This window comes from Indicator indicator, chromosome 3 (assembly GCF_027791375.1).
Source record: "Indicator indicator isolate 239-I01 chromosome 3, UM_Iind_1.1, whole genome shotgun sequence".
Lineage (NCBI taxonomy): Eukaryota > Metazoa > Chordata > Aves > Piciformes > Indicatoridae > Indicator > Indicator indicator.
The window spans coordinates 22,233,913-22,258,232 of record NC_072012.1 but is presented as its reverse complement, the minus strand read 5'-3'; the positions used below and the strand labels follow the sequence as shown (position 1 = coordinate 22,258,232).

Genomic DNA, 24,320 nt, shown 5'->3' with positions numbered 1-24,320 from the left:
CACTTAGTAGTCTGTGCTGTGTCTGGCTGTCTCTTTCTCTTTCCATGCACAGACTCGCCTTGAATAAATAGCCTATAAAGCAAAGAACGCTGTATCCTACTTGATGTGGGAGAATGCAGAAATCTTTTCTCTCTTAAAAGTGAAATGGGAAAAATAAGCCACTTGGCATTATTAGAAAGAAAAACTACAGGAAAATTTTCTCTGAGAAGCTTGTCTTTTCTTATACAGCAGATGTTTTACACATGGACACAGACAGTGATATGGGAAAAGCATACATTCATGGAGAAAGGAAGACACAGAAATCTACATTTCATTCTACTTCTCATGTAAAAGAACAGAGGAACCATCTTACTTACCTGTTTCCATTTTCCCATCTTGTGCTGCAGGCCCATCAGGGATTACACTCTTCACCTGGAGAAACTCATCCGGCTCATCCCCACCAATGATGGTAAATCCAAAACCCATGTTGCTTTTCTTAAGAGTTGTGCTGAGGAAAGTCCCTTTCAGCTGTGATGCATCACGAGTGAAGAGTGGTTTTTCTACATCAGTCAACAAAAACAAGAAAGCAGAAAGTTCTAATCTAGTCACAAGACAGCAGGGAGAGTGGATTAACAACATTAACTGACAGCAGGTGACAGTGTATGAAAACCAAGGAAATGAAGAGTGCAGGCATTCCAGGAAATAAAGTATTTGTGAGGTTTTATATTAATACAAAGCTTAAAATGTATTCATGTATGGCAGATCAGCCGTATGTGGAGAGTTATAAATATTCTTTCATATTAGAAGCACATTTAGAAGGGGAGATTGTGCAGCTAAAATAATTACAACAATAAAAATGATCTGTGAGGTCATTCTAAAACCTCTTTCCTAACCTATAAATTCAGTTTTGCCTATGAAGTAAAGTAAAAACATTCTCCACAATTTTCTTCCAGTCACAGCAAGGAAAATGTCCCCTGAATATCTCATTCCATTTGTTTACAAACAGTGCTCAACATCAGGTGAGTTTTCCCCTCAAAAAAGTGAGGTTTTGGCATCCATCAAGTGACACATAACTGCTGTGCAACCCTCACGTGCCCTCTCCACATGCCCTGGTGTGCAGTGTGGGTGGTGGAGGCTTCCCGTGCCTCTCTCCCATGCTGTGCTTGGTGAGGAAGAGTGGGAGGAAGGTGCAAAGGTTGTGACTCCAGCTGCTCTTGCTATGCCTGTGGTGGTGGGGCTGAGCTGGCAGGCAGCAGAGGACATACCGTGCAGCCTGCATGTCCCAGCGGGGTCACACTGGCACCAGGACAGGTCATTCATGCTGTGGGACCTCTTGGGGGCGAGGCACAGGTGGGTGAATTTGGGTCTAGGTAAGGTTGATGAGAAGCTTTCTACTGTTACAAAAGAGAACAAGCCTCATTCTCTGGCTATAACCTTCAGTCAAAATTTATTCATCCCTGCCAGGGGCACCTTCGAGCTGCCTTCCAATATCTGAAGGGATCCTACAGGAAGGCTGCAGAAGGACTTTTCATAAGGGTGTCTAGTGACAGGACCAGGGGCATTGCTTTGAAGCTGAGGGAGAGCAGGGTTAGACTAGATCTTAGGAAGAAATTCTTCAGTATGAGGGTGGTGAGACTCTGGAAGGTGTTGACCAAGGAGGTGTTCAAGGCCAGGATGGATGAGGCCTAGTTGAGAGCTGTACCTTGTCCATGGTGGGGAGGCTGGAGTAGATGATCTCTGAGGTCTCTTCCAACTTGAGCTACTGTAGGATTCTATGTTTGCTCTTGTACAGCTCATTTTAAGCACATTAATTTTTATATTACCAAAAGGCTGTATTCTTGTAAACTAGTATAACATGGTGCTTGAGACTATTAACTTGCTTGATACTGGCTAGATGAGCTAGTTTAGAAACATAGCAAACATCAATTAACAGTAATTTGGAGAAAGTACAATTAATTATTTCAGTGTTGCCAACCTCAGGTGCTCAAGACAGAATTATGCATTCCAAGAACAGGATTTATGATTTTATTTTAAATTTTAATTTGGAGCTTTTTTTGTTTTCTGTTTCTCAGCCTCTAATTTTCTCTCTTTTCTTTCTCTCTGCTTCTGAAGGCTAGAGTATTTAAGGTGGCTCATGAGTCCAACCATGCTGGGAGCTTGGATTTTTAGGGGAAAAAAATGCTAGGAGATAGATGATAGCATTGTGAGAATTGGCAACACTACTTTTAAGCAGACTATGGCAACATCATTGTCACAGAAACGAGACAGCAGGACCTTTAATCTTAACTAAGACAGCTGACACAATACTGTACCTCGGAAACCTTGGGCCTGCATAGGCTTTGTTCCAAGTTCTGCGTTGGGCATGTTATGCTGCTGTAGCTTCCTTTTTGCTTCTAAGACAGGGTTTTCAAACTGTGTTCTTCTATTTATGTGGCTGAAAAAAATTTGGTTTTGATTAACAAGCTGGTTCAGTTGGGGAAAATGATCATTTTCGTAGTAGGATGCTGTATGTGACTTAGGTGTGTGAGGTTAGAGAGTGAAGCCTTTATGAATCCCCACTAGGCCTGAGCACGTCCCTTACACTCCACAGAACGTTGGGGATGAGCAATGCAGAGTCTACTGCACTGCACAATGAACAGCACTGAGAAGTATTCTGTAATTTCAGCTTGCTGAAGGCTGCTGCAGACAGATGGCTTTGATCTACGAGCCCACATATGAAATGGCAGTGTTGCTGAAAGATGCTGCAACACCAGTTTTCCATCTCTTTAGCACAAGCATTGTTCTGTGCATGACTCAAAGGATCTGAACCAGTTCCGTGCATTGTTATTGATTAGCTGTAAAGTGAAACTACTTAATCACAGAAAAGGGAAAGCCTGGGACACAGAGTGCTTTTATGATCACAGCTTAGAAATCAATCTAACGCAGGAAATATAGAAAAGATGTTTTCTTTTTAATTCCATGGTATATATCTGCTCAGCTGTACAGAAAAAATGGATGTTGCATAAAATAAGTCAGATGGTAGATTAGAACTACATGGACAAATATATGAAATACAAGGAAAAGTAATACACACGTTTTATGTTCCTGCAATAGATCATTAAGTACGTCTCTCTCATTACGCTACTAATGTTCTATTTTGTTTAGAACTACTATCTTAACTGCATACCTTCATCCTATCCTTCATTTTAATTGTTGAATGTAAAGCATACATTTTAGCAATCAATGAGTAACTTTACAATCCTGTCCTGTCCTATGTTTTACATGTTTTCTGAAGAAGGTAATTCAATTTAGTAAACTGAATTCAACAACTCTGCAAGATAGGATCACGGTAGGATCACAACGGAGGCTTGTGCTGCAAACGTTGTTGTGGCAAAAGAAATAGATTTATACAGAACGGCAGGTGTTCAAACATGTCACTTCGTATTTGTTTGCACTGAGCTACTAGGCATTTGAGTTCTTCTGAAAATCCAATCCTAATCATGGGCTTTAAGCACTTGGAGAGATGACCTGGGAATTTTTGAAACTCTGAGAACCTAAAAAGGCTTGAATACCTTCAAATTTATATTGAAATGACCTTCTATGCCACATTAAGCACTTTTCATGTTCCTGGGGATTCAGATCCTACCACTGCTTCAAAGAAAGTAAGTGGAATTGCCATTAAGAAGTGAGGTAGATGAAAAGCAGCAAGTCCGATGGGAGTGCAATACTCCTGGAAAATCAGGATTTAATGGCCAAAGCTAATGCAATGAAAATATTTCCAGTCACGTAAAAGAACATTTAATTTAATGAGAGGAAGTAGATGTGATAAATCCTGGAACTGCTGCTACTATAACTCATTCAAGTGGCTGCTAACTTACTTTTGTACTCTAAATTTTGATTAATAGTTTTCTTGTACGTTTTAATCTGTGCCGCAGCCAGAGAAACTCCCTTTTGATTCTTCCCTTCTTCAGAGAAGCTGTTTAAGATTGTAGGCTTTCCTGTTCTAGATTTCTATTTTCTAGTTTGACCATGCTGTAATGGTCAGGGTCATCAGCACGTTAATCTATTGCAAACCTAGAAACATATGATAGAAGTGAGACAGACTTCACCAGTTCAAAATGGAGAGAAAGACAAGACTCACACACATTAAAGAGCATAATTATGAACTAGCATGAAAAGGGTAATTTCCATGCTACCACTATCATGTGTTATATTTCAATATTGTACAGGAAATGCTACTTTTGCCACTTGATGAGGCCGTGATGAAACTACTACATAAAGTTCTGATCACCCACGACCAAGTAAAATCAATCCATAGAAAAGATTTGACTGTAAGAGCAGTGAGAGTTTTCTATGATAGAAGACCACAGGAGTTTTAGCTTTTTGGTCAAGTGGCATTAATTCTGATATATAAATAAATTCTATGACTACATTTGCAAGTAAACACTAGAATGTACTAAAAATGTCAGGATTTCATATTTGAAATCTGTAGGCTGCTTACAAGCAGAAGTGTGAATTATGAAACAGCTTTCAATAGCAGGTATGGGGTAAGATATTTATCCTGGTTTATGTTAGCATTTCATAAGGCTAAATCCAGAGCTACAACACAATGGATGAAGTGCTTCAGCATAGAGATCATGTGGTTTTTTTAGAGGCTCTGAAGTACCCTGTTCTGGTCTTCAGCTGCCCTTCTAGAAGAGCACGAGTTTCCATAGATTTTGTGCTGTATTACACAGATCTAATGGATATCCAAGATCACACTACAGATCTGCATTTATGACCTTGACCTATGGTTAGTGTCATACTGTAACTGCAGGGCACATCTCAGTGCCACAGGAGGCCTTTTGCAGACCAAAGTTACAACTTACATGTAGCTCTATTATATACAAAAGATGAGACTTCAGCTAATACAGGATGGCTCAAGGGATATCAGTTGTGGTACTGACATCACAGCTAGAATCTGTTACCCACTGCTTCTTTACAGCTTCTAGATAAAGTTGTGACACAACAATGTCACCAGTAATGGCTATCTTGAAATGACCTTTTGTGGTAGTAGATCAGACAGAAAGATTAGCAGAGATGAAGCACCTCAAGTAGGTGGTGTGAACAGTAATTCTTAGCTCCAATATATTTCCATATTCTGAGTGTTTTATGTAGTGTGCAGTCTCAAAAGCAAAATGTGAGGATTATAACAAATCCAAACAACTGCATTAAATATTGTGTTCAAGAAGAGTCAAAGAAAAGAAAATTACAGTGTTTGTCAATCAGTAACACTGAATTTGTGCTTCTAGGACGATGAGACATGAAACACCTTCCTTTCATTGAATTTTAAGTGCCATACAGCTTCATGGCTAAATAATAAAAAAATGTTGCTACTCAAAAGTTTACCTAAGAAAGAAGTTAATAAGCTAAGTAGCTCCCTTGAAAGGATATTCTGGCCTTTCATCTAGCTACTTCAGCTGCATGCAAAATAGATAACACTAAGCTAGGCCTTAATAAGACAAGACAGTCATGAGTTGTAGAGATGGTTGCAAATGAGTGCTTTTTGTGGTTAAAATAGATTTTGGATACGATCCAAAACCATATTGATCATAGCTCATGATATCTAACTCAGTAAGCATTTCATTCTTCACATTTCTTCCTTTATTTTATACAACGCATACAAAATTTGAAAGCTTGATCCAAAGGCAAGAATCCAACTAATTTCTTCTAGTGCCATTGTGGTTGCACAGAAGAATCTTGCTGCCTTTTCTTTTCTTTCTAGTCCTAGGAACCCTGAATTTGCCTCTGTAGAAAAGAAGGGGTAGTTGGTGCTGCTGTCCTGTGTTAGCTTTCTGTGTGCTGAAGACAGTCCCTCAGTTAGGATTTGTTTTTGGTCTGCATTTAGCTGTGAAGCTAAAATACCACCTTTTGTGTTACAAGGAGGTATTGTAATCACCATCCAGTCTGTAAGACATAGGGACCACTCTGCCATCTCAGCAGTGAGTGTGGGCAGGCTGAGCTATTTTGGTGATGGAGTTTCACATTAGATATGCCTAAGACAACTGAGACACATTCTTATGAGATTCCTGGGCAGTAATGTCTAGTGTGCAGATTTTAGCTGATGATCAAGATGTTGAGCCCTGACAAAATGGTAGCATATCTAAGAATGTGCCTCAGCAGAAGGAGTTTAACCTATCTCCTCTTCTTGGCTACTTATGTATGGGGCTTTTTTGGTAGTTTGTGACTCTAATTTTTGAAATTGTTGCTTACAACCCACCAAAGCAATTCTGAGGACCAGGATGCCTAAAAGATGGGCATTCTTATGCATCAATTGTTAGTGCCCAACTCCCCTTTACGTCACATTTTTCAGTTACTAATGCTCTATAATGACAAAAAAAATTCAGTAAGTTTTTTCTATTTGAGCAGTAACAGAGTGTTGTCAGAAATTGTAAGTCAAGGAGGTATATTTTTCCAGGGTAAATACCTATATGGCTAATTTAGCTTTTCTATTAAGGAGACTACATCTGGAAATTGAGTTCTGTGTTGTAGTTAATCATCCTTAAAGGGGTAAATAATCTTTTGGCAATCAGAAAGATGAAAGACCCAGCACAGTCTAATAACCACATTCTCTCCACAGTTCTGCACAGCTAAGTGCTACTAGATATTAGTTTATAAATTAAGAGAAAATTGCATGAAGGTTAACTCATATGTGGCAAACCCTTCTCAGTTCTGTCCAACATCTACACTTTACAAATGAACCTGGACCTGCATAACAAGACAAATGAAAATTTTCATAATGTCTCAACTACATTCATGCATGATTAAGAGAGAAACTTCTACTGGAGACCTTATTTTCAAACAGAATTTGCAAATCTGTTACGATTGGTCTGTGTTAGCTTTACTAGCAAGACACTGGAGATTTTTGTTTCCTTATCAGTATTTTCTCTGTTCTCAGAATACTGGAGCTGAACATGGCTGTGGTCCTTACAATGTGAACCTGAGTCTGTCTGCCTTATTGATCATCCTTACAAACTTCTCATGGGTGGTTATCGCAAATCAGATTTTATTGAGATAAAACCAAACTCATCTGTTGAGTACTCATAATAAAAAGCATGAAAAGTCAGATGTAATATTTGTTTCAAACTAATTGGACTCAGGCAGCAAATTAAAGCTACATTTTACTATCTATAAAACTCCTTATGGGCTTGAAGAGGCTTCAGTTTTAATTCCATCTTCTGATCATCCATTCCTTTTCTATAAACCTCTGAACCTGTGGTAGGTTTGACATATCTTTCCACAAATCTTACCTGTGGTAGGATTAATAAATTTGGCACTATCAAAGTATGTAATTATATAATACATGTATAATTGCATAACAGCATGCAGGTCTGGTGCCTCGCATCTGTTTACCTGTGGGTGGACATGAAACGGAGACAAATGCTTGTTCCTTTTCTGACTGCAGTGAAGTGCAAGGCTCACTAGTGCCAGAATTTTTTGGGCCATGCTGACAACCCAGCAGGGTCTCAGTAAGTGGTTAACATAGAAAAACTGCACACTTGTTACTCACCAGAACACACTTAAAACCACCAGGGCAAAAGACTTACTCACACCTAGCAGCTGCATGATTGTACCTGCAGAAATCTTCAGGGGGATGAAGTACAAAGAGATATAAGAACTCCATCCCCTAGCTACTTGGGCACGTCATAGAAGAACTCAGGCATAAAGACAGGGGGGAAATTTAAGGGCATTTATGTAGGGGCTTAAAAAATGTATCTTTTTTTGCTTGAATCTGGACTGACTAAGCTGATTTTGGCTGTGCAGCCAAGCAGATGGGTCTGCTGGCTCTTTCACTTGAGAGCAGGGAACAAGCCACAGAGAAAGGCAGAGCAGGTGCTCCTGTATTTGGACAATGGGACAGAAGGAGTCAGCAGGGCAATGGCCAAACACTGTTTTCATTTGTTTGCTTGCTTTTTATGAGGGCAAGGGAAGGTGCACGAGCATCCACAAACTGTTACAGCAGTAAAGGGAATCTTAATCTTCTAACCCTCCAGAAATCAGATTTTTTTCTGAGCTCTCTATCCAGGGAGTTCAGGAAATGTACATGTTAATAGTAGCATATCCTGAGGTCTGGAAAAGCTGCAGCCCCAGTATTGGTCCAGAGTGATACCACAGTTAAAGCTTTAGTATGGACTTGAGACACAAAGGGAACGATGTGATTTAGTACAAACTAAAATTTTCCATTTTGTATGAAACAACTAGAACAAATTTACCCCTTGAGTGCAAAGATTTGAAATTGAGATTTTAGGCCAAGGGTCATCTTCTCTAAAGGAACAATAGGAACTAATGGGTAGATCTTTCTCAAAGCACAATCTGCACAGTGATGGGCAGTAGCTTTCTCCTTCCTCTGCTGCACACTTTGTGCAGAGAGCAGAGTGAGAACTGGCCACTCTGAACTGACCACTCTGGTCCCACAACTCGGAATCTAGGGGGTTTTGCATAAATATAATTCACCCTATTAAGCTAAACCCCAGAATTTTTTTGTTTTTTGTAGGAACTGACCAGAACAGGTTTTACCTAGTATTTCAAACAAAAACTTTCTGTTGCCCTTTGCACAGAGTAAGAATTTTTTAGTTGTTATTAATTATTAAAGTAATAATTTATATTATATTATTTTCAGCTGCACTTTTAATTACATAATAAACCACAACATCCCTACAATTTTATACGCAGTGTAGAAATAACCTGCCTTCTGGTATAAAAGGTGTAAACACCTGATCTGCAGCAAGGAAGGACTACCCAGAAAAGGATCTTGGCTGAGCTAGAATAATTATGCTTTGCTCTAATCATTGATTAACAAGATCTTTACCTCACTATATATCCAAACCTTACATAGAAAATAAAAGATTTCTTTAATGAATATGATCTTTGTACAAGTGTCACCTGAAATGGTACCATGAAATCGGACGCTGAAGTAAGAGAATGACTGAATGCCTGAGTTGCTGATTTGAGACACAGAATAGGTGTGGACACCTCAGCTTTACTGATGACTGCATAGGAATTCCTGGTATACCTTCAATTTAACATGACAAGTAATCATACCCATGTCTTGCCAGGCTAAGCACTGCAGAGGATACTGGTATTAGGTTATGACATATTCACAGCAACTTAATATTGAACTTGGGAACTTACTCAACATAATAAGTGCCATAAATGGGATCATCAATTTTCTCCCAGCCATATGGAAGCTCTGAAAAACAAAGAGTTATCTCTCTCAGTAAATGCAGTACAAAATGCTAAGATTCCTAGTAACAAGGATCTCTCCTGGGTGTTGAAGGAAATAATTTGATAGAGTGACCAAAGCAAATGTCAAATCTTCAACACATACCATGGCAGCCACAAGTACCAGTAACTTGAAAATTGGCATGCAAACACCGATCTCAGTCTTTAAAAAACACATTTTACTTGAACTACTTCATTGCTCCAACAGCTGTGCCAGCCATCAACTGCAGCACACATTGTAATGCATCACGACCAGAGGAAGTGAGGGCATTCTGTTTTCCCAAATAGGTGCACACAAAAGAAGTATTTTGCTTTTTTGAGCTTTTTCCTTTCCTAGGAATCCTGTGAAATTTGGCCTTGGAGCCAACAAAGAGAGTTTGCCTTCTGCTGTCTAAGTACCGTAAGCATACCTAAAAGCTCCCAAGAAATTTGTACTGTCTTACTGTGATGGCAATTCCACAGCCTCCAAAGCATCCTGTTCCAAGGTTTAGATCTATATCAAAGACATCTGCGTATGGAGTAGGTATTATAGCATGTTCTGACCTTAAAACTAATTACATCTTGCAGAAACAGAGATGGGTAATACAAATTCAAGCAGGTCACTTTAATAATCAATGGTGGTGTCTTTTCATCACAGGCTGCTTTACGCTAATGGTCCAGATGCTCCTATCCTGACTTCTGAAAGCTGTTGCATTTTCATGTTACCACTTAACCTTCTCTGGGGATGAAGGAAGGAGTACATTTTGGATCTCAGTGTGCCAAGATGAAAAAGTATATTACCAAACCCAAAGATGAATTTTTCTGAAGTTTATGGAGTACTAACTGTGTTAAAGAGAGTCATAAAAACCTCTCAAGGTTTCAGAACAACAGCTAGCATCATGTCTCTGCCCTTCTGACAGGATGGAAAAAAAGATAATAGCACATTTCTGGAATTGGCTGCAATCAAATTATTTATATAGTAAAAAACAATATAGTGTGAGAAACAATAAGAAAACATAGTATCTGCTGTTATTGAAAATTCTGTCAATAAGGACATGGGAGCCATGGAAATCAGCATGAGTTTGGTTCACCTCCCTCGTTAACACCCATCACAGGTTAGGAATCCTTTTCTAGCCTCTACATGAGACTGTTCAGAAAAATGCTTTATCTTTCCACTCAATAGCCTGTTTGTTTTATATCTTGTTTTTGCTCTTCTCTTTTATTCCTCTCTCTTTCAAATTCAGTTTCTCAAGTTGGTTACCTACAACAGAGGGTACCCAAAGAGCTGGGTTAAAAGTTAAAATGCCATGCAGCTGCACGATCCAGTGCACACCACTTGTCTTTAAGAGATGGAGTCTTTGCAAACCTAAATCAGTGCTCCTCACTGAACAGCTTAGGCAAAAAGTGTTGTCTGCAATACCCTAAGGCACAACACAGAGATTACCAGGGAGTAGATGCTGCTCCTACCATGCTGTGCCTGCTCCCACAGGACCAGAGGGCTAACCAGGGGGAACTTCAAGAATGAACAACAAAATCAATAGGTATATGCAATGGTAAAATCCCTTATACTATCTCAACAGGTTCTTCCACTTAGCCATGTTTCAAATGCCACTGCCTCATCTGGAAAATACAGTTAATAACATGGACTTCTTTATGCTAATGTCTAAATCAAAAGATGTAAGAGAAAATAAATAGGATATAAAAAAATGGAAGTAGAATTATTCACTGCCTCAGTGAAAATAACTACAAAGTTCAGACCTACAACTCCACCTCCACAACAAACCCAAATTCATTCTGCCTATCATGGGAGACCTTGAAAACTTATGAAATGCAACAGCTCCAAGCGAAGCCATGTAAAGCTCAATTTCAGTCAAACTTTTGTTCTCCAACTGCCATTCCTATTCCCACAAAGTCCCAAGTGTTTATGTTCTGTCTGTAATCACAAACCATTCATGTGCAATTTATTATCATGATGACACTATGCATAATTTATTCTTGCATGATGGAAACAAATGTCTAAGAAACAGACAGCTGATAAATGCATCTTCATCCTCCTCTGCAGGTTAATGTCACATGCAGCTACCTTATCTGTGTAGAACATAGACTGCTCACTGTTACTATTGATTCAAGATACTCTGCCAAAAGCAGGGGTATTTTGAACACTGAGTGTACTCAGTTCCTTTGACACACAGAACTGTATAATATCTAATGAATCAGAGAATGGTTTGTTTTGGAAGGGACCTACAAAGGTCATCAAGTCCAACCCCCCTGCAGTCAGCAGGGACATCCTCCAGTAGAGCCAGTTGCTTGTCAAGCCTCACTTTGAACATCTCCAGAGATGGGGCCTTGACTACCTTCCTGGGCAACCTGTTGCAGTGTACCACCAGCCCCATGGTAAAGAACTTGTTCCTAACATCCAGTCTAAATCTCCTCTAATTTCAAACCATTGCCCCTCATCCTATCACTACAGGCCTTTGGAAACAGTCTCTCTGTAGCCTTCTTGTAGGTCCCCTTCAGGTACTGGAAGGCCACTAATAGGTCTCCCTGGAGCCTTCTCCAGGCTGAACACCCAGCTTCTCACCCATCAGCACCCCCAAGTCCTTTTCTGCAGGGCTGCTCTCAATCTCATCATCCCCCAGCTTGGACTGATATCTAGGATTGCCCCGACCTAGGTGCAGGACCCTGCACCTTGCCTTATTGAACATCATGATATTCTTCTCAGCCCATCTCTCCAGCCTGTCCATGTCCCTCTGGACGGCACCCATCCTGTCCTTCAGACTTATCAACCTATCAGCAATCAATGAAGATTTGCATTAATATAGAGTAAAAGTACCAAATGAATTACTGAGTTTTAACATTAAAAAAAAAAAGACTTCACAAAGGGCTTGTTAGCTATTAATTCAAATACAAATGAGAAAAGAAAAAAAGGCAATTAAAAAAGTAATTAGGGGGAGATACCTTATATGTCAAGAATGTTATTGTAGGCAGTGACTGAGGTGGTTTCCTTAATAAAGCCTTAATAACAAACTCAGCTCTCAACAGTCTAGTAGGCAATAGCTGAAGGCAATCAGAGTTCACTCCTTTTACGTTTTAAAGAGAAAGCTCAGACTTTCATTAGAAGATTCCAAATAAGTGACAAAGTCTTATTTTCCATTTCTTTAGCAATAACAGATACAAGGAAAGCAGAAATACTACCTGGAAATATTTATTATTAAAACTTCATTTTTTCCCCCATTAAATCATGTTATCCTTTTGTTGTGTTCTCTGTCCTCATGACTGTGTTTGTCTTTGGTACTTGGTTTGCATCACAGAATGTTGGGGCAGAGAGAAACTTAAACCAGGTCCTTGCTGACCTCTCACTTCCCACTGAAGTGACCAGTGTTTTGCTAGGGAAGTAGAGACCTCTAGAAAAAACTGAAAAAAACTCATTTTTTAGCTACAAGTTCTTGCCCAGGAGATTCAGTATGAATGCTTCCAGGCTTCCATGGAATAATTAAGCAGCCACATACTTTAGCTTCCAAGAATAGTTTAAGGTAATTTCTTAATTTTGTGTTAATTACACATGATCTCATTTTTAATATAACAAAAGGTACACCTGAACAGAGACATTGACACTTTTATTCTCACAGCTCCTAGTTTAAAACTAGCTAAGGTGTACTCTGGTAGCAGTAAAGTCACACCAGAATGAATCTCACTGCCTCAGTAGTTTACTCATATGCACACAAAGGAGCTGAGATGGCACTGCTGGCTGGTCCAAAGGTCAGAGGTGTACACAAAAGGGACTGCCACCAGCACACTTCTTTTACCAGCAGAAAAGCAGCCCCAAGTACGTTATCTGTGTGCTACATTATCAATTTGTATACCTGAAGTTCAGCAAATTTGCTATATTCCACATACAGCTCCAATGCAGAAGATTCTGCCTTTGAAACCGCTTTGATTAACACAGCTCTATTTTTTTTTCATGCTCTATTCTTTAAGCTTTGAAGAAAACAGACTGAAAAGAAACATTCTTTTTGATCTTTTGGATGTTCAAATCTTTCAGTGCTTTGTACCTCATTACTGGCTCTATCAATTCAGCCTCATTATAAACCAGTGTTTTCTACCCAATAACTGCCTGATCTCCTGAAGTTAGACTTTTCTTCTATTTGTTTTTCAGTCTCTTCATTTAATTATATTATTTCCTTTGCTCCTAAATGTTTAACAACATATCCTATGAATTAATGGAGTTACTGAATTTACTGTGATATAATCTAAACCCTTCAGGTTGGCTACTGACCTAAAAAGACATATAAAAGCATGCAGCTGCTAACAGAGCAGGCTAGACCTCATGGGAGGTAGGCTAGGTATTCCATTACTAGTATCTCAACAGAATGTAGAAGCTCCAACATTAGATAGCTGTTCACCTCAACTTCTGGTTTAACAAATTAAAAAAAAACCCTATTACTCTGTAACAAACCCAGATGATACATTTGAATGCTTTACTAAAGAAGAAATAGGTTTATTCCTTACCTTTAGACACAGGGCAAGTGTTCCTGCCCCTGCCCACCTTGGTGGCCCTGAACTAGGTCCCATGTATCAACACAGTTTATTGTGCATTGAGGGTCCCAAAACTTGGTGCGGCATTAGAGATGTGGTCTAACGAGTTGGTTCCCAACCTGTACTGTTGAAAGGTTTTCTTCCTGCCCATGTGCAGAACTTTGCATTTGCCCTTGTTGAATTTTGCAAGGTTTCTGCTGGTCTGTTCCTCCAGCCTGGCTAGGTCCCTCACTGGCATCTTTGCCCTTGAATGAGGTCTCACCTGCAAATCTGACTTTGTTGCCTCTGTCAGACTGCCCATAAAGTTGTCAAACAGGACAGACTCCACTGTAAATCCCTGCAGTACTCCTCTCGTATAAACATTCAGGTACAGTACAGCTCATTAACCACTACTCTCTGGAGTCTCACCACCCAGCCAGTTATTTACCTGTACAGTTTGCATCCACCCAGACTTTCAATACCCTAAATGTGACACAAAGTATTGTGGGAGACAGTGCAAAAAGTCTTGTGAAAGTAGAGGTAAATGACATTCACTGCTTTTGCTTCATTCACAAATCCAGTCATTTTAGCAGATGTCAGGGAGGTTAAAGTCCCCCATGAATGCCAGAATCTGTGATCAGAGACTTCCTTGAGATGTTTAAAGAAGGCTTCCTCACCGTGTCCAACAATCCAACAAAGTCTCCCTCACCAGTCTCTCCTTTGATCCCGATCCACAGACTATCCAACAGCCAGCCATCTATCTACACCTCTGTCCTCTGCACAGAGGACAACTTCTTCTCCTCATCTGCCCTACACTCTCTTTCCTGGTCAAAAGGTTATTTTACCTTGCTTCTGACTGATTTTAAAAATAATAACACTAAACTTTAATGAGAATGTCAATCAACACTAGAAAACACCTGTTTCATAACTTCATTTGTGTCAGTGGGTCTTGAAAATCTCAAGTCAGTGTTTCAGAATAAAGTACACTGTATTTACTTCTTGGATTTCTCTTTTTCTGCTTTGTTCTTACACCACATGTCAATTACTTGATTTTATGTGACAGGTCAGTGATGGAAATGGATAGACATGTTAGAAAAAGAGATGGGAAATCGTATCATCTATAGTAATAATGAAAACCCCTAGCAGCCAATAACTACTTAGTATGCTTATAGTGAACTATTATTTGTGGGTGGTCCACAAATAAAAAGCTGTCCTGCCCAGACTGTAAAATTGCATGGGTACATTACTGATCTGTGATGAGCAGCAACAGCCTTGGAAGCATCAGATACTGGCCTTAGATAGAAATCTCACAGCAGATGAAATAAGTTAGTGCTCTGATCAAGTACATCTTACATTTCTCTATTTTACTTTGAAGTGGCCAAGGAAATTGTATGCAATCAGACAGAAGAATCCTCCTCAAGGTACTTCCTACATGATCTGTTTCCATGACTACCATGCTTTTGAATATCATGTTTTCACAGTTCTGAACGGTAGCTCAATATATGTAATGCAGATAAATTAGTTGTTTAAACAGTATTTGATGAAGCAGATAAATCAGTACAATTGATGAGGGAGATTACATTGCTCTGTGGACAATCCAGGGAAACACTGCAGTTGCTGAGGCAGCAGTTCTTGATTTATACTAGTGAAATCATATTAGAATCTGGTTTTGTCTCCTCAGTGTCTTCATTGCCTTGCTGAGGGTGAGAACTTTCAAAGTCCCATCTTTTATTGCTTTTTTCTTTGTTGCACAATAGATAAAAAGCTGCTCTGGTGGCATGTAACTGCTTTCTGAAATTTCTTGTCAAAACTTATTCATCATTATGCATTAGTTATATTTATAAGGACACTCAAGTTGAGTCACTCCATATTTTAAACATTATGTTAAAAAATCCCTTCGCATTTGAGTGACATGGAACTATGTATGAATTCTGAAACTTATTTTTCTTTATTTGAATTGTGATGCAATCTGCCAAAGCTCTTCTTCAGTACGATTCTGTGACAGCATCAGAAAGGAACTTTGCATGAGAAACAGGTATGCGGTCCTTTGTTAACCTGCCAGACACGTTTTGTTTGCATTTATTAAGGGCACTCTGCAAATGTAGTGCCCAATTAATACCCGGATTTGTGACAATGACAAAACAATCAGGCTTCCAAGTCACTATCCCTTCAAGAGTTTTCGCTGTGTGTGGTAATAATGAGGTAGTTAAGATCTATCCATGTTTTGTTTATGTGTTAACATTCGGTAATGTTGGCATGTACTAACATGTTAGAGGAAGAAAGAGGAAAAACTAAGACAGGGTAGTACTTGATCAGAAGGTAGTACCTGATCATAGTCACTATTTCTTATTTTATTTTAATGCACTGAAAATGTCATCAAAAGTGACAGCACACATATTTTCCACTTCCTTTTTTCCTTTTTTCCTTTTCTCTTCCTCCATAGTGTAAATCCTATGTGAGGGAGAAGAGAGTAGAAACCCAAAGTCTAGAGAAGGTACTAAGAGGATACCGTTAGAGGCATAGGATGGAGAGGAGGACAGGACAGAAAGATGGAAAAAAAATTAAAAAGCAGGCTGTGGTTCTTCATCTGTCTTGTTATTATCAAGCATCTCCAAATCCCTCCATGTTCTGTTCCTGAAGAAAAAAACTCCTTACTTTTCCCAAGAAAACAAGAAACTCCTTTAAAGACAAGCACCTAGCTCTCCCCAAACATAGTGGTGTTTTACCAATTTTTTTTGTTCCTCCCCCAGCCTCCTTCTTGAGACTCCTTCCTTAGAGCCCCACTGGTAATGCAGCCTACCTGAATTCTGCTGGGTAAGGTCACCTCTGCTGCCATATATAAGCATGAGCCTCCTCCATTCCCAGAACTTCTGAGAACAAAAGACTGCTGTGGTTACTTTGGGAAAGGCTTATCTACAACAGCTTCTGGAGAAAGAGAGTGTTTGCCCAGTGTTTTTATCACTCATGTGAGCAACAACCTATTTGCATGTGTCAGAGGACTTCAGGTTACTCAGTCCTATGGCTGCCTTTATCATAAGCATCAATCCAGAGAAAGGAGGTATCTGACTTGCACAATACTGCTACATACCATTTTGGAATCAGCAACTGAGCTACTTGAATTATTCCAACAGAAATTTCTCAGTGCAAACCCTTGCACAGGTAATACAATAATTAATTACTTTTGTGTTTGATTGAAGGTACATCTCCAAATTGAAGCTGTACCAACTAAGTGGCACAATAAATCTTTCATTTCAAGCTTTTTCTGTTAGTGTTTTTCTGCTATTTACCCTTCTGCAGTCTCTTCAGCTCCTTAAATACAAAGGTCACTACAAGTTCTTAAAAAAAAAAAAAAGAGATACCCTCTGAACTACTTCCCCTAAAACTTATCCCAAAAGACAGATGGTCTGCCACAAAGTTAGTACAGAATAGACCCAACAGGGACCCCACTGGAACACCAAACACAAAGACTGAACAGATTTCTCACTGCAGTTATCTCATTTCACCCAGCTTTGTTGAGTCCATTTTATACCTTTCTAATTGCCCTGCAAGCCATCTTAAAAGCAATCAATAGAGGCATATAAAGGCTTGCTTTCTATAGGGATACTTAGTTGAAATTTTTTGAAGATTTCTCCTTCTGGATCATGCGAACAACTCACACTGAATGCTTAGGCTGGGGCACCTCAATGTCAGCATACTGTTGAGAAGGCTCAGTAAGAAGGGCAGCAGCACAACCTTACTTATAGCCTAAAAAAGAATATAAAAACTACTGTCCCAACCAAAACTGGCCCTAAACCAGTAGAAAGGAGTGTGAGGATATCAGGCAACTAAAATGCAGAAATTGCAAGCAGGATAAATGGAGAAATGAGGTTGGCTCAACATATTTTTTAAGGCTGATTTTGTTGTTGTTGTCTGAAACTATGCACAGTTGTAATACAAACAGAGAAGAACAAATAAGCACAGAACAAGTTTAAGTGGTTGGTTATGTTTCCTTTCATTAATCTTCATAAAACTTCACAAAGTCTACTGGCCATCCACAGGCAGCACTCAGAGGATGTTATGGGACAGGTGTAGGGTCTGTAACTATCATCTTAAAATCAAGCAGCGCTAGGAGAGATTTGATGTCTCTCAGTAGATACTCCTGGCATTGTAACTGTATATACTGTAACTGCTATATACTGCTGCAAAATGTAGTATTGAGTGTATCATCCATAACTTTCAGATGCAGTAAAATGGGCTAATTGTAATTTACAATACATTTGCTTTGTACACCAATTAATAGTTATGTTTTTCCTGATGAATTTGCATTATTTTGAGAAAAATGTTCTATGCTTACAGAATATGTGTGCTCAATGCCTAAGTTTGCCTTTTGTGCTGAGCTGCAGGCAGGATTTGTGGATTTAAAGTAGTGTCTATTCTCTTCTTTCACATGTAATTAGGTACTTGCATTTCACACGCTTGGTTCCACTGGTCTGTTCTCACAGAGAAAGATTATTTCTGTATCATGGGAAAAAATAAGCCCCCAACCTTTTATAAAAAGTCTTACACACGAGGAATTGAATGCTACATGCATTGTAGATGCATATTTGTCTCTGCTCCACTGACAATGTCAGTTGTGCAGCTTCCACCTTTGTCAAACAGTTGGCTCTGAGCACTTGCAACACCTGTGGCAGAGGCAGCCTCTGCCAGCCTTTTAGTACACAGTGAAGTGATAAAAATGTATTAGTTTTCCACTTTGCAGTTGCAGTCCTAATTACACAATGCAGCTGGTGCTGCAGGAAAAGCTGTGCTGCTTAACAGCAAAGGAATTTCAGTGGAAGGAGTGAAGATGGTGCTGCTTTGCAGCTGTCTCTTTTTAATTGCTTTTTTTTCATGCTGCCAATTTAAAATGAGTATGTGATGTGAAAGGGCAAAGGGACAAGATGAGTACAAAAGATGAGTGGAAAAGAGTGAGAGAAATCATCACTTTGACAGTGAGAGGAGAAAAATATGGTGCTATGACTGGCACAAGTCTTGCTTGGACTGGTGCTGGAATTGCTCCTTTTCCTCCATATCTTACTTCTCTTATCCTTTATTTGTCAATTACTTCTCTTTTGCCAGTTCTGTTTCCTCTTTCTTTTTTTTTTATATTTTTAGTTTCCTTTCCCTTTCTAATTTGGCAATCATTTGAGTCAGTAAAAAACAAGATATCTTTTGGTTTCCCAAAGTGCTGGAAGACAATAGCATCTCTTTCAAGTTAAAATAAGAGCATGCAATTTTTACCTAAGACTGAATTTCTATCCAGTCTGAAGAAGGGCAAAGGCTCATGTTTACAACCAGAGTTTGCAGAAGCTGAGCCTGAACACCTGTACCAAGTCTGAAACAGAAGGGGGACTGTATTATTCAATTTAAAGATCATTAACTGGCTGCTCCTTTAAAACACAAGAAAACACCCTGGGTAACTCACTACTGAATGCTTAGCACGACAAGGATTTTATAAAATTATCACCCATTCAGATGTCAGCCTGAAGTTCTCCTGAGAACATTTACAGTTTCTTGTCTTCCTTCAACGAAGGCATTTAATGCCACTCATTTGGGCTGGGACCACAATTGTAAACAGGATAAGTATGGGCTATATCAGGTCTGCCAGTTTTCCATTGTCCTAAAGATTCTGAAGTTCACTGCACCTAATCATTATTTGCTCAGATTTCCAGTATCCTGCTCTCTCATGGTTGGTGGATAATATCTGCTTACTGCAAAAAAAAGGGGACTTTATGAGCAGCTGCAATCCTACAACCATCAAGGTTATTCTCATGTTCCTTCAGACCTGGGCTCTTAAAAGCAATTGGTGTTAGACAGTATCTCTGAGCTGAACCCTACCCACTGTTCAATTTACAGGTCAGACTTTGCTGTTCAGATGTTTAATAATAATTTAATAAAGCAAACCAAGACAACAGGACAACAGGCGTTTAGAGAAATCAATCACCCACATCCTCATCCATGAGTGGAAAACCATACTAAAATAGCTGATGAAAGCAATGAAGAATACTGGATTAGTATCAGTGCCCCAGCAATCATCAGCTTCTGTCTGTTCACACCACAAAATCTGGAGGCTGGAGGCTGTTTTGACCTAAAAATGACAGGCAACAGCATCTTTTTTTTTTTTCCTGGCTGTAGCAAAAGTAATTCACTGCAACCAGGCATAAATTAACACAATTTCACAGCTTCAACCAGCCTCAAATGATGAGAGCTTACATTCAGACCTGCTCATGTTTCTGCTCTGTTCTCTTATATTATGATGATGATGATACCATTTTTCTTCAAGATCTTTCTTTTACCAGTTAATATCAAGCGATTTATTTATTTTTATTCTAACCGGAAACATTAAAAAATCCTTAAAGGATTGGAAGTTTTTCTGCAGCCATGTTGATGCCTTGCCCCTCATGAGGAGAAGCTGTCAATAAAGGGCTTAAATTGTGATGCAGAGCATGACTTTAGTACAGATACAGTGAGGTTTTCTGCAAGACAAGGTTACACTACTAAGCCAAAGCTTTTCTTTCATGACATGATGCAAACCTGAGACAGTCACCACAGTAGAAACATTTTTGCTCATGGTGACAGGAATTTGCATCTCCCACTTGCAATTGCTTTCTGGCCCTGAGCGGTCCTTGTGGCTGCACACCGCCCAGCCCTAGGGTGATTTAGCTCAGCACAGGGCAGGCTCTGCCCCGCAGCACTGATTGCTTCTTTCTCAAACAACCAGCAGCAGTTTTGCTGCTGCAGAAGCCACAGGGTTTAACTCATGGGAATTGTCCATTATCCACTGCCTTAACTTAGAAACAACTCTCAACGGGGGATTTTTTGTTTTATTTTAGCTAATCGAATGTTAGAAGGAGACAAAATCCTTAAAAGAAACTATTGATACAAACAGGCTTTCCCACTTATCTTTTGATACATTGATAAACATTTCTGTTATTAGGGACAAATAAAAGTTGGGACAATGAAAGCAAAAAAATGAAATAAACCCCCCCAATCAGCACTTGATCTTGTGAGAATAAAATATTGGATTAAAGGGAATATTCATTCAACTACTGCAACAGGAATGGTCTTGAGATGCCAAATATGAGTATGATATTCAATTTTTCATCTATCTAAAATTGTATGCCTGCAGTCTTTGATTTAGATTCATGTCTAATGCAAATCTTATTAAGTAGAAGAAAATTTCTGGAAGAAAGAAGAGAGATAAAATATATAACCTTCTCCCTTCTCCCCCCAAAAAGACCTTGATTTAGTAAGGATAGCACACAAAGGTCCTTAATATTTTTCCTAGATTAGCTTTCACCTCTCTATAATTTTTTTTCTCTCCTCTTTAATTATTAATGGATATTTATGACAACATTTGAGTTATCTAGAGGCCAGAAAATGAGAATCTCTGCTGAAGGTTCCACTTCTAGCATTTAATTTCCAAAGAGATACAAGATAATAAGTGAATAATAGATATGAAACATATGTGCACAAACAGACCTTGAAAATAACAAAAGTGTAATTTTCAGTTAGCATGATCTCTTGCCCATTGTCCATTCCAAACCATACAAGAGACTGACAATATCTACAGATTGTTTTTCACATTTGCCAAAGAAACTACCTGGTAACTCCATAGGTAGGCTGTGCTTTGTTTTCCTATACTTCTTGATATGTGTGGGTATTATTCTGGAATTAGAATCTTTTGCTAGGTTAACCTTCAGATGAATACTGAACAATTCATGTATACATGGTAAACATGAGGTAGAAATATGAAAAGGATGAAAAATCCCTGTATTATAGTTTCTGCTTCCGAAGTATATAGATCTACAGGATTCTTCAGTTTCCCTTTTACCTTCAGAAGAACAAATAATTACCTTTATGGGGATAATTTCATTACAAAGTCCAATGGACTTTAATTGCAGTCTCCAGCACAAATGAAAAAGGAAGGCTTTGAGCAATCTCATCTAGTGAAGGATGTACCTGCCCATGGAAGAAGGGTTGAACTAGGTGATCTACAGCTGCTCCTTCTAATCTAAACCATTCTATGATTCCATCCTTGATTCTAAGGATAATTAGTAACATGAATAGTTACAGAACGTAGGATAACTTTTCTCCAGGAAGTCTCTATAATTTTTCTACATGTGAGTTATTTATTTTTTTCTTTTATTGCTTCCCCACGCTCTCTCTTTTCTTTCTGCAGTTTCCACCCAGTAACTGTTACAAGATATTTCTTACAGATCCCCAGTTCCATCTTCCCACAAATACGCTTACTCTTTAAAATAAAAATTCCTTACATGCTTTCTCTAATAATTTGGGTTGATTCGCCATGAATTAGCATTGGAAATTAATCAGAAACATTACAAGTGTTGGGATTTCAAAAACAATTTGTCTAAAAGAGGCTTTTCTCAGGACCACTGGTTCTTGATGATGGTGAAGCAATGTGTAACTCACTACTTTTCTGAAGCAGACATAAGACAAACACGACGTTCTTCTACTAAAATAATGCTGTTAGAGCACCCTGGACGTCTGTGAACTGATCCTGTGTGCAGCACTTCAAAACTGACTGCACTAACAACCAGTCAGGGAGGAAGGGATGGCTCTTTAGAGGCTCCTTAGGAGGGACAGGCTGGGAAGACAAGGAAGTAGAGTTGCCTTCTATGCGAGAGAGAAACTGGAACACACAGAGATCCACCTGGCTATGGACGGAAAGCCAACTGAGACCTTATGGGTGAGGACTAAAGAAAAGCAGGTAAAGGTGATCTTATGTTTGATGTCTGCTATTGGTTGCCTGATCAGGAAGAACAAGTAGATGAGACCCTTCTACAGAAAGACAGAAGCAGCCTCACATTTGCACACCCTAGCCCTCATGGGGTGCATTAACCTCCCTGGTATCTTCTGGAGGGACAACACAGCAGAGGCTCCTGGAGTGCATCAACAACTTTCTCATGCAAGTGATAAGAGAACCAAAGAGGAGAAGTGGTCTGCTGGATGCCATATCAAGGAGGCAGAGGTCAAAGGAAGTCTTGGCTGCAGTGACTACGAGATGGTGGAAAGGCCCCTTCCAACCTCAACTTTTCTGTGATTCTGTTAGGGCAGAAGATACTGGCAGCATTTACAAAGTCTTAAGTATCCCAGATACTTGGATTATGATTTGCCAAAAGTATATTAAAAAAATATGCTTGAAGAACTACATAAAAACAGACACAGGAAAGATAATGTAAGATCAGAATGTAAAAAACAAACCAATTTCAGTGTAAAAATGTAAAATTAAAACAAACAAAATGGTCAAGTTAAATGCTCTCATCCAACTTCTCTTTTCAGTTCCACCCAAGCTCTTAGTTTTTTCTTACCATGAACTGAAGTGCATGTGCAGAACTTTCACTGACCAAAAGGATCTAAATATTGCCTGCAGTCAGCAGTGGGTAAGTCCCTGGAACTGCAAATATATTTACACCATTGACGCAAACAAGGTAAGTTAGGTCCCAGCAATACTCTAGCCATAAACTTGGCAGTATAAAGCTGCACACAAACTAGATTTATCCTGCTACTCCTGATGCAGAAAAAGACCTTTCAGAGCTAGTCAAGCATTCCCTCAACATGTTTTGAAAGCTGATTTTATTCCGTTCACTGCATTGGAGTTGTCAAGAGACTTCTTAGATTGTAAGTTCTCGGCAGAGATCAGCTAATACTCATTTATTTGGTGTCTACAAAAACCAAGCCAAACCAAACCAAAAAAGTCTTTTATGCTTTGTGACAGTGTAATTTAATAATCATAAAGCTACAGAGGCAACAGGTCACATAGTGGCAAAACATCGTGTTTGTTAAAATGCCACAGCAATCAAAAATTATTTATTCCAGAAAACTTCTAAGCAAACACAATAAAGAAACTCATGAAGAAAGTTGTAAAAGTTATCTGAAATATAGAATGAAATGAGCTTTAGCTACTATAAACACCAAAGCAGAAAACAATTTTGAATTCTTATCAGCAGGTTGGGATTGAAGTAGATGGAGAAAATGATAAAAAATGGGATGCACAGCATTTTAGCTTCTGAGCCACATTACTGAACAATTTTGCTTTTCTGAGATTTTCAGTACATGCAGATACATTTCTATTCAATTAAGGCTGAATTTGCCTCTAGTTACAACTCAGCAATTATTGAACTACAAGGATCCTTATACTGAAGAGTTTATGTGCTGACTTCAGGTAACTCATTGTCCTCTACAACATCATTCTCACTATTTTATGTTAGTTCTTTCAATTATTTGCTCAAAGCAATACTTGTTTTTCAAATCTGTAGTTGAATAACTGATTTCTTTTTCCATATGAAGTGGAAATATTTCCCATACAAAGCACTAGATCTGTTTCCTGTGCTGAGCTTTCCTTTTCCACATGGCTATTGATGTATGTTTACAGATTACTCCAAAACATCTAGAGAACACAATAACATTATGTTAAGAAGCATTTAAATATGGTGGCCTAAACTATGCTTTTGATTAATGATATTAAACCCAACAGATTAAATCTGGAAAGATAACTGCATCTGATTTTGAATGTGGAGCTGTTATTAATAGAGGCATTATTAAAGTGGCTTTGAGATTGGTACTTG

The 24,320-nt window shown here is 38.9% G+C and overlaps 1 protein-coding gene across 1 annotated transcript in view; it reads right to left on the bottom strand.

Moving 5' to 3' along the window:
• Nucleotides 1-24,320, bottom strand: part of MAGI2 (membrane associated guanylate kinase, WW and PDZ domain containing 2) — a 646,435-nt gene that overhangs the window by 134,676 nt on the left and 487,439 nt on the right. The window contains exons 7-9 of the mRNA XM_054399405.1: nt 9,130-9,187; nt 2,292-2,413; nt 357-539 (exon numbers count right to left, since the gene is read on the bottom strand). Of these exons, the coding sequence (XP_054255380.1) occupies nt 357-539; nt 2,292-2,413; nt 9,130-9,187 (363 nt within the window). The remainder of the gene's footprint in view (nt 1-356; nt 540-2,291; nt 2,414-9,129; nt 9,188-24,320) is intronic.